This window comes from Hevea brasiliensis, chromosome 11 (assembly GCF_030052815.1).
Source record: "Hevea brasiliensis isolate MT/VB/25A 57/8 chromosome 11, ASM3005281v1, whole genome shotgun sequence".
Classification (NCBI taxonomy): Eukaryota; Viridiplantae; Streptophyta; class Magnoliopsida; order Malpighiales; family Euphorbiaceae; genus Hevea; species Hevea brasiliensis.
The window spans coordinates 76,371,428-76,383,430 of NC_079503.1; the positions used below are offsets into that span (position 1 = coordinate 76,371,428).

The 12,003-nt window shown below is 27.5% G+C and overlaps 1 protein-coding gene across 1 annotated transcript; it reads right to left on the reverse strand.

Moving 5' to 3' along the window:
* Positions 1–2,034: 2,034 nt before the first annotated feature.
* LOC110631904 (probable LRR receptor-like serine/threonine-protein kinase At3g47570) lies at positions 2,035–7,382 on the reverse strand. Its single transcript, XM_058129348.1, has 3 exons — positions 6,476–7,382; positions 2,530–4,536; positions 2,035–2,425 (listed from the first exon to the last, which is right to left on the reverse strand). The coding sequence occupies exons 1-3, from the start codon at positions 7,380–7,382 to the stop codon at positions 2,061–2,063; spliced, it is 3,279 nt and encodes a 1,092-aa protein (XP_057985331.1). The 3' UTR covers positions 2,035–2,060.
* Positions 7,383–12,003: the final 4,621 nt, after the last annotated feature.

Below are 12,003 nucleotides of genomic sequence, written 5' to 3' on the forward strand. Positions count from 1 at the left end.
ATAACTATTTAGAAAAACTTCAATTGCAAAAACTAAACTGTAAACTTAAATTCATAATAATAATACCTATATAAATCTATAAATGCACATCTCATATTTTACAAAAATCATTTCAATTAGGAGAGGAGATGTTGAAGTGGAAATGTAAAATGTTTGAAGATCCAAGAAGAAAAGGCCCATAAGGTTAGGGTTTTAGCAGACTAGATCATAGCGTTTGTAAGCATAAGAAAGACACACACCATGGTTTTTTTTTATCAGACAGACACCATGGTTGATCTTTTGAAAAGCTGGAATTTTTGTCTCATGGGAAAGTCTTTAGCCTTAGTCCATTGTCACCCATTTTCCACGGGAGGTAAATATCACTATCCACACACCATGAAAATGACCTTCGATCACCGCTCTAACAAAAGCAGTGCAATGAAAAGCTTTTTCCTGCTAAAATTTTCTTCAATAAAAATCTGGGCCAATTTTTACCTTTCGGTCACTTTCTCTTTTCTTTCTGCTAGCAAGAAACCAACGTGTGAAAAGGGTTAGTGTTACTGTGAACATAGCCATGTGTAGGGTGGTGTTTGGGTGTTCGCATGGGCGTGGTGGGGTTGGTCTGAGTCGGGCGTAATGGTTTGTGGATGCGGCAAAGTCAGAGATGGTTAGCGTGCTCGCAGCTCTTGCTCAACTCTGATTACTTGATTAGCTCAATTGTCAGATCCTCCCTACGATGCTCGTACAGTAAGGTTATCATCACCACTAACATAGTGACACGTTTCAAGCATTTTAAATTGATTTTTTTTAATAAAAATACAGAATTTACTCATTAAATTCAAATAATATAATTAATATGGGAAGGATAATTTGATTTTAGGTATAAAAATCTGTTGCTAAATTTTATTTTTGTTATTTAATTTTAATTTATTATTAAAAATTTTAAATTTTAATTTTATTTAAAAAAATTTCTTTAACCTCTATATATATATATATATATATATATATATATATATATATATATATTTTAATTTATTATTAAAAAAATTTCTCTAACATGTTATAATGAATTTATATGTATCACATGAAAATGTAAAGAATTTAATATATATACTCATGGGTTGAGCTCATGGGTTGAATTTAATAAAAAATTCTTATGTAAAGAATTTAATATACTTTTTTAGCTAATTTCTCTAAAAGATTCAATATCTTATGGGTTGAGCTCTCAACTTGCCCAAATGTGATGTTCAGACCTATGTCTGCCTTGACTTAATGTGGGTTGCCAATTGATAAAAGACCCAATCCAATTGGATTTGGGCTCAACCTCATAAATGATCATGAGACATGAGAACAAACAAACAACTGGAACCTTCAGGTTTAAATATTCTGAAGCCTCCGCATGATCGATCCCGATGGCCAGATGGATCTATCCCAGAGGATGATGTTCTCATAGGAGAAGATGAGAAGGTGTTAGGGTAGCTTGAGTGGAGCTTCTCGTTAATGTTCTGGCGCATCTGAAAACTAATGGCCACATGATAAGGAAATTGATTCGCGTTGAAATTCAATCCCCAGAAGCACGCACAGGTAGTTTTCTACACGTTCAAATCAATTTCTTTTCCTGTGGTGGGTTGGCTACTTAAGTATATTTGCCTGCAACAACATTAATACTAGTTTCCATTTTGTTAACCATAGATGAAGTTTTCAAATACAAGCTTTTAGAAAACATCACAGATAGGGCTTGATGAAGAGCTTGTCATGAAGTTCTATAGCTTGCTCTGTGCATTTCTCTGGCTGTAACAGGAAATTTTTTTCTGAATCTTATACCATCAAACAAGCATATACTTTCTTCAGTAGGGACAGGAAATTGTCATTTGTAAGGGAAATGATGAAATTAAATAAAATTAGCTAATCCATGGTAGAAATTCTTGACAAGCTATCATACACTAGCATGCTCTATTGATATCATTATTTGTATACAATGATTATTATATATCTTTATCCTTTTTGCATACATGATGCATCAGCAATTTTATTCAGGTTATCTTTATTATCAGGGAAGCTAGTATGATGTTTTAAAATGATCAAACAAGGCCATGACGCTGTTCAGTATCTTTCAACTTCAATTGGATCTTTTTAAGGTTGGCAAGAACATCTTTCATGCCTACCCTCTCCTCTGGCGAATCTGCAGAACATTCAAGAGCCAACTTCAAAATGGAAGTTATACATTCTTTATTGGCTTCAGAACGTTCTTCATTGCCAATTAGTAAGTGAACATCAGCAACTTGAGTGAGTGCATCAGGTAAAGATTGCTTGACCCAATTCTTCAAGTTCATTTCCCCGGAAAACATTTCATCTGTAGGCTTTTTCCTTGTAAAAGTCTCCATCAACAGTATTCCATAGCTGTAAACATCACATCTTACTGATACAATTCCTTTTGATCCAAACTCTGCATTTTAAATTTTAATTCATAGTTTGATAATATTGTTTTGAATTTCAATAATAATCAATTCATATGGACATATGTATAAGAAATTAAAATATGAACATTACCTGGTGCCATATAGCCGATAGTGGCTAGAGTCATGGTTTGTGTCATTGAATCCCCCTCACCAAGAAGCTTTGCAATGCCAAAATCACCTACATGTGCAACCATATCTTCATTTAAAAGGACATTGCTGGGCTTTAAATCACAATGGACCACAGGCATAATGTAGCCATGATGGAGATATTCTAGTGCTGATGCAACATCTATCATGATGTTTAACCTCTGAAGGATATCCAGAAAATAGTTGTGAGAATATAACCACTTCTCTAAGCTCCAATTAGGCATGAACTCGAGTACCAAGGCCTTAAAATCAAGGTTACAACAACTAGTAATGATCTTGACAAGATTTCGATGACGAAGATTTCCTAGCAATTCACACTCAGTTTCAAAACTCTTGAATGCATCTTCGATTTGCAAATTGAAAACCTTTACTGCAATTGTTAATCCATCTGATAAAGTCACTTTGAACACTGACCCAAAACTCCCTTTACCAAGCAAGTAGCTTTCTTCAAATCCATCTGTGGCAAGCTCGAGTTCTCGGTATGAAACTCTTCTCCATTCTTGCAAAGGTAGCAAATATCCTTGAACGGAAGACTTTGCCTTCTGTTTATAGCGTCTTATGAAGATGATAATAGTGGCAAGCAACAATATTGAAAAAGCAGTTGTGGGAAATATATATTTGAATAGAAAGATTCCTGATCTCTTGGATCGCTGATAACTGTTGCTACCTCTGCATGGTGGGACTTGCATTTGAGCTGAACCACACAATGCTTCATTTCCCATGAAAGATTGAGGTGAGAAGTTTGCAAATTGTCCTCCATTAGGAATCTCTCCTTGTAATTGATTAAAAGACACGTTGAAAACTTTGAGATTCAAGAGTTTTTCTAAGGACTTGGGGATAACTCCAGAGAGATTGTTACTTGATAGGTTTAAGAATTCCAAGCCTATCATGTCACCAAGCGATTGAGGAATATTGCCTTGCAATCTATTTCCAGACAAGGAGAGAATAGCTAAAGTTTTTAGATTCCCAATGCTGGCTGGGATATCACCTGATAGTTGATTGCTTGACAAATCTATATATATTGGAGCCTTCAAATTTCCAATCTCTGACCGGATAGAACCACTTAGAAAATTCAAAGACAAGTTTACTTTCAACAAATCCGTTAGCCTCCACAAGGCCAGAGGAATTGTTGAGGTTAACTTGTTAGAGCGCAAGTAAAGTTCTCTTATAGACGTAAGATTATATAAGCATGAAGGCAATGATCCAGAAAACCCATTTTCTCTAAGAAATAAATAGCCCAATCTCTGCAGATTACATATCTGATATGGGATGTGTCCTTCTAATTGGTTGTGAGCGACAGAGAAATCTTGGAGATACTGTAGTCTTCCAATTTCAGCAGGAGCAGTTCCAGTCAATTCATTCTTTTGTAGGATTAGGCCTATCAAATTGCTTAAATTCCCAATCTCTCTCGGAAGATAGCCCTTAATTCTGCAATCAGTAACATAAAAGTACTGCAGAGAAGTAGATAAATTCCCAACCGAAATTGGAAGACTACCATTTAATGGGTTTCCATCAAACCGTAAGTACTCCAAACGCTTACAACTCGTCAAAGATGAAAAAAGGCTTATTTCTGTAGATGAAGACTTGCTGGTCAAGAAGTTATTAGCCATATTGAGCTTCAGCAAACTTCTTAAGTTTCCAAGCAAATCAGGAACAAAGCCAAAGAATGAGTTGTAGGATAAGTCCAGAACAGTAAGTTTTGAAGCATTGGTGATAGAGTCTGGGATAGGTCCACTGAGTTCATTTTGCTGAAGGTCAAGCTCCTCAAGATTTGGAAGCCAATGGGCTGTGTTTAATGGAAGATTACCTGAGAGTTTATTAGAAGCAAAGTTGACTCTTTCCAACTTTGAGATATTGAAGAATGCTGCAGGAATGGAGCCAGTAATACTGTTAGATGCTAAATTAATTTCTTTTAGATTGTATAGGCTGCTCATTTCATTTGGTATTGTACCTGCAACAACCAGAATAATTCTTAATTAGAACACAAGTGACAAATTTATAACACGCTAGGATTTGGTGGGCTCTAATGAACTTTAATTCAGTAATATTGAGTAATGTTTTAAATTCGAGTTCTGATCAAAATCAATTATAATGGGATGGGATGGGGAGGGAAAGGGGAAGCATTATGTATACCGTGTAAGCTGTTGGCCTCCAAGCCCAACCTCTCCAAACTGACAAGCTGCGCCATCTCGAGTGGAATTTCACCTGATAAGAATGCCAATGTTAGTGATGGCCTGATGGGAAAATTTCGATTTGAGAAATAAACTGTTAAGCAGCGGTAATAGGCCAACATGATCGATAAACAAATTAAGATAATTATTATTTAGTATTTATAATTTATCATAGTTAAAGAATTATTTTATATGAAGTGGAATGTCGAGAAAATGGATTGAGTCTAATTTCATTTTAAGAGTTAACTTAAATGAAAAAGATTTGACTAAGTCTTATATATAGTTCAACATGAAAACTCAATAATTTACCTTTTATAGTTTAATTAAGGAATTGTATGTGATTTTCCATGTAATTAATAATGATTTTAATTTATATATTTTTAATGTTAATATATGAAAATAAAATAACATTTTATATATATTATTAATTATTTTTTTATTACTTTTTATATATTAAATTTTTTATTTCTCAAAATTTTTATTGAAAATTTTATAATAAAAGAATAAAAAAAAGTATAGTAATATAACAAAAATATTGATTAAAAATATATAATAATTTGATATTATTAAATCATATGATATTATTATCACTTTAAAAAAATAAAAGTTTTATATTCTCTTAATATATTAAGAAAATATAATTTATTCAAATATTATTTTTATTTAATAATATTAATATTATTCTAAAAATAATATTAATAATCTGAAAAGCATAGAAGTAATGGAAAAAAAGCTAACAAAATTACATTATTATATACTTTATAAAAGTATAAGTATATAAAATAAATATATATTAATATACTATAACTTATTATTATAGTTACTTATTATAATATTAAAAGGGTAATCATTAAATAATTTATAACTTACATATACATAATTAGAAAATTAATAACTTAATCATAATTTAAAATAATTAAATAATTAATTAATAAAAAAATTTAATAAAATTAAATAAATTTTCACATGACATAATTTCATAATCCTATGTAGTGGAAAAAGCTACGTACTTTATATATATATATATATATATATATATATATATATATATATATATATATATATATATATATATATATATATATAACTTAATTAATAATTTTACATTAATTAATTATATAGGTTACTGCATATATTAATATTAAATATAATTTAAATGATTAAAAAAATATAAATATGATAACATTAAAGAAAAAAGTAATAATTAAAAATTAGCAAGCTAAGTTTATTTAAGTTTATCTTAGAAAGCATTATGTGGCTGCTTCAAGACAAAACTTTTGTTTGCAATATATATATATATATATAGAGAGAGAGAGAGGCCTACAATTGCTTACAAAATATTTGTATATAAATGTCAATTAACGAAAATATTTGATCTTTTCTGTTCAATAGACTTTTTAAAAACAATTTTAATTTGTTTTCTCTGTTTAATTTTTTAACTATGAGATATATGAATATTATATTCTTTAAAAAAATTTTAAATTAAAAAATTATTTTCTATTATTGACACTAAACATATTTTTTATATTTCTTTTTCTTTTAATGAAAATTGTAACTAGGACTTCTTTTATAAAATAAATAATTATTTTTTATAAGTAAATATGCCTTAATATTTTCTTTTTTAATTTTTTTTTTTTATTTCGGTTGAATTTGATTACAAAACCGAGCAGTAAGATAGAATTTCTGCAAAATCTATTGTACAATTTGGATTAATCGTACCTGTCAAGTTGTTTCCACCAAGAAATATCTCCATAATCTTGGAGAGATTGCCAACTTCTTTGGCTATGTTTCCAGTGAACTTGTTTCTTTCCAGACTCAAAACTCTTAGCTCCTTGCATTTGTACAAATTGGAAGGAATATGACCTTGCAACCGGTTAGAACCAAGATTAAGGACTTCTAGCTTGGAAGGATGACTGCACATATCCACTTGAAGGCTGCCAGATAAAAGGTTTCCTTGGAGATTAATGAGCTGCAGAGAAAAAAGGTTGAAAATCACAGGAGTAATGGCACCAGAGAACTCGTTATATCCCATGCTTAGTATCTGCAGGTTTGAAAGGTTACCAGTCTCCTCTGGAATACTTCCCTCAAAGAAATTGCTCTCTATCATCAACATCTCAAGTGTTGTGATGTTTGTAAAGAGAGATGATGGGATAGTACCTACAAGACTGTTATTATTGAGAAGCAGGTCTTGAAGCTTTGACAACATTGAATAACCCGAAGGGATCTCTCCATTGAAGTTGTTGCATCCGAAGTTAATGTTTTTCAAGCGGCGCAAGTGAGCTAATTCATGTGGCAGATGGCCATGAAAGCTATTGTTACTCAGGTTGATAGAGATTAGAAATGAGAGATTTCCCACCTGAGGAGGGATATTGCCCTCAAGCTCCAAATTGGCAAGATTTAAAGCTGTGACTCTTTGGTGGTGAGCACTGCAAGTGACTCCAAACCAATTGCAAAAAGAGGTGGCTGCGGACCAGTTTTTGGCTAAGATGTCATGGGGATCAAAGGTGATGTGGGTTTTGAAGGCCAACAGTGCTGATTCATCCGCAAAGTTGCTAGGAATTGCCAAAGAAATTATCAAGCATCTTATCAGCAACACGAAAGCGAAAACCACCCGACACATGGACATGTTGTGATATCTTAGTCCCACTTGCACGGTATAATAAGTTCATTTAAATGGTGGTGTATTTATAACTTATTTATTGTAATTTTATTTTGTAAGCTCTATTTATTTTAAAAAAAATAATTTATATATGTAAAATATTTTTTATGAAAATTATTTTTTAAAAAATAAAATATTATTTTTTATTATTTAATTATAATATTAAATTAATAATATATATTTATATCATACAGATATAAATATTTTTATATTTTAATAAATTTGTTAAACTTTAAAAAATGACTTTCTATTTTCTTAAAAATAGCTCTAAGAGGAAGTTATATTTCTTAAAAATAATTTTATTTTCTCTTAATAAAAAAATATTTTTTGTTAATATATTTTTATAAATGTCTAGAAAATATTTTTTATAAAATAAATAAAATTATAATATTATATATATTTTGTGATGGGACCTTATATTAAAATAAGTTTGCCACTTATAAGTTTTCTTTTTGTCTTTTCAGTGTTTATTATTATTATTATTATTTTTTTATTTTAATGGTTAGTTCTGTTCATTTGTCCAACTTGTTGACTGTGGTTGATTTGGTTAAAAAATAATCAAGTATAAATTGACAACACTAATATATTAACCAAAATGGATACACATGAAAACGTTATTAAACCTTTTTTTATTAATTGATATGATGAACCATTAATTGATATTTATATAATCAAGGTCTGATTTATTTTTTTTTAAAATACTCCATTACTTTTTAAATTTAATAATTTTTTCTATAACGTGTATTACATGTTATTGTTTTCGTAATACATATTCATAAATTAATTTTTTATATATGATTTTCCATTAATTTCTTATAAATGATATAATATTGTCATATTGTTATAATTATTATATTTAATTATTTAAATTAAAATATTAATTTTAGAACCTGTTTGGTATTACTGTTAAAACTATAATTGAGAATTTTTTTTAAAAAATGTATTAATTAAAAAATGTTAAAAATAATTTAAAATGTAATTTGATAAGCTTTAATCATAAGAATACTAAAATAATAAAATAATTTTTTTCAAATCATTTTTTTTAACGGCATCTAAAATGGTAATTTTGTTCAGAAAAGCAATTTCAACCATTTGAATGCCATGCCAAACAGACACTTAATGTTATTGTAATTAATTATATAAATAAAAATATTTTTTAATTTAAAAGTATTATACTTTCTATTGAATCATATTTTTATGAAAGTCATATGTTATATAAAATAATAACATGAATATAAACTTAAATGTAATTTAATAAATTTATGTGTGTGTCTATATATATATATGAGAGGAATATTGAGATTTTTTAAAATACCCATAGTAATTTAGTGTCATTAAATTTAATTGGCTGTGTAATTTAACATTAATTATAATAATAAATGACTAAATTTAATTATTTAATGAATCTAAAATTAAATTTAAAATAGGTAAAATTCTCTTTATATTATTTATGATATTAGAAAATTTAAAAAATTTAATTAAACTATAAATTCGTTGAAAAGAGAAAAATAAAAAAAGTTCTTTTTCTATTAAAATTCTATTTTGAATTTATAAGTATATATATATATATATATTTTTTTTTTTGAAAGAAAAGAATAGATATATATAATAAAATATATAAAATTAGAAAATAATAATAATAATAAAATAATTTTATTTAAGAAAAATTATATATAATTGGTATTTTTTTTAATTTATTATATATGAATATTTTTTTAATAAATAATAACTTATTTTTATAGATTTAGTGATGAAAATTCTTCACTCCTTACCTTTAGCGACAACGTCGCTAATACTATAAGTATCTTATATAAAGTTATTGCTAATAAATTTTGGTGATGACTTCTGTGTCACTAACCCTTTCAGCAGTGAGATCTATTTTATACAAATTCGTCGCTAATAATTTTTAGCGATAAGGTAATCATGACTAATACTTGAAGTTATACAATACAAATTTGCCGCTAATAATTTTTAGCAATAAGGTAATCATGACTAATATTCGAAGTTATACAATACAAATTTGTCGCTAATAATTTTTAGCAATGACTTATTCATTACTTAATTTATAAATAATTTTAATTTTTAATATTACTATGATTAATATAAATTAATATTTTTAATATTATTTTAATAATAATTATACTTATACTAAAATCCTATTATAATTTTGTAATCTTAATCATATAAATATTATTAATTCATTAAAAATTAGTTAGTTTATTAAAATAAAAATTAATAAACAACATTAAAAACTGAATCTTACTTATACTAATTTATTTTTTTAACTATTCTAAATATTTACAAATTTATAATATTAAATTATAAAATTAATGGTAAAAATAACTATTTAATTAATATAATTATAAAATTATTATTAAAAATTAACTATTTAATAAATAAAAAAAATTACATTTATATCAATATATATGAAATTTTAACCCAATTCATTGAAAAATATTTTATTTGTTATGAATTTGTAGCTATTTTTTTTAAATATTAGTAACGGATAATTTTACACATTCTATTTTCGTATAATAAAACTCAAATTTAATTAATTTTGACTTGTAATGTAATTTTTTTTCTTCATTATATTTTTATGTGTTTTTTTTTCCAACAGACAAAATCTATTTATAAGTTTTTAAATTTTTTAAACTTTTATATGTCATAGTTATCTTTTTTACTAGGGTAGTTGTACATGAATGTAATTATTAGGATTTTGTTATTATTGTTAATATTAAATAAAACTAATATCCTTGCAAATTTAATAATATTTATATATGTTAAGATAGATTGATTTCTTTTTTATATATTTAATATTGATGCATTCTATAATATTTAGGATGATTTATATCATTTTTTCATAAAAAAAGCATTTTATATGTGATTATATTTTAATTTTCTTATATTTATTTAATTTAAATATAGATTAATTTCAATTTGTTAATATTCTCATGTTCATGAATATATTTTTTATTTTTAACTTATTAATTAATCTTAAAATTATTCATTTAATTTAAATATAGAATAATTCCAATTTGTTAATATTCTCATGTTCATGAATATAGGTTGTTAACTTTGACCATAAGATTATAAGAAAACTTAATTATATTTTTGCATATATCTATGTAAAAAGATATTTAAAATAAAAAAAATGAGATAAATATTTAAAATAAAAAAATGAGATAAATATATTAAAAGAAAAAGAAGAAAAAATTGACTATTGGGAGTATTAATTATATAATTGATAGGAATTAATTAAAAATACATTATTAAGTTTTTATTTATATTTTAATCTATAATATATGTGACACCCCTTACCAGTCTACAGTGTAACCGAGCAAGTTATGCCACTCAGTGTGTCTGAACACCAATTCATGTTTCAATTTCAATTAATCCCTTTTTATTCATTTATTTATAATTTTTGATAAATCTAAATTTTTCCTCAAATTTTATAGAAAATCCGGCAGAGTGTCGGCTATAAATTGGAAAACAGTTCTTCTGAACCTGTTTAAAAATACTTCCAATATAATTATAATCTCAATCTCAGTCAACCACCAACATTTTTCAACAATTTTTCAAATCAATTCAGTATCTCAAAATTTACATTCATCTCATATCACCCCCAATTCAATGAGAAATACTCATATTTATTTCTAAACACAGCTCATAGGTAATTACAGTAAAAATATGATTACATGAGTTTATAATATACATAACAAAAGTTTACTGATGCATACATTTTGCATAATCATTTAGGTTTAATTTCATAGCCATTTTATTTGATTATTAGTCACTTTTAGCTAATTTCATTAGTTATTTAGTTAGTTTTTCATAATTGTCAATTTTGGATTAATTTGTAATTTTTACTTTGTTTTGTAGGAAAAATGGTATTTTTGAAGGACTGAAAAGAAATTTTGCCATTGAGAAGTGACTTCTACAGCCAAAGATGTCAAAAACAAGTTTTCAAGTTGAAATGTGCATTGACCAAATTGCGCATAACTTGCCGCATAAGCTATGCAGATCTGCATAAGGAGAAGAAACACTGTTCCAACACCTGCCGAATTGTGCATAAGGAGAGTGCATAGCTTATGCAGATTCACGCCTCCCTTATGCAATCTCACGGAATTGTGCATAACCTATGCGCCAAGTCATGCAGTTTCGCATAAGTGAACCAGAAATAGCCGAAAACTACATAAGGGACTGCATAACTTATGCAGTCCACTTATGCAGTCCCAGAAAGGTTTCATTAATGAGCTGGCAGAAGATTCCCTCAGAAAATTCCTCCTAAAACACACCATTTTAGGGCTCCATGTCAGAAAATGCTATAAATAGCCCCATTTCCCATTTTAGAGGGGGAAGGAAGCAAGGAGAGGAAGAAAAGGAATAGAGCAGGAGCAGCTGAAGAGTCACAATCATTTTCCACACCATTTCCAACCAGATTTGGGGATTTCTTTCTTTTCTTACATTTTTCCTACATTTCTAGTGTTTAATTTCTTGTTTCTTAGCTTAGATTAAAGCTTTATTTCCTTATAAACTCAGAATATATTGTAAACATTATGGATAGTGAGTAGTTTTATTTTGATTCTGG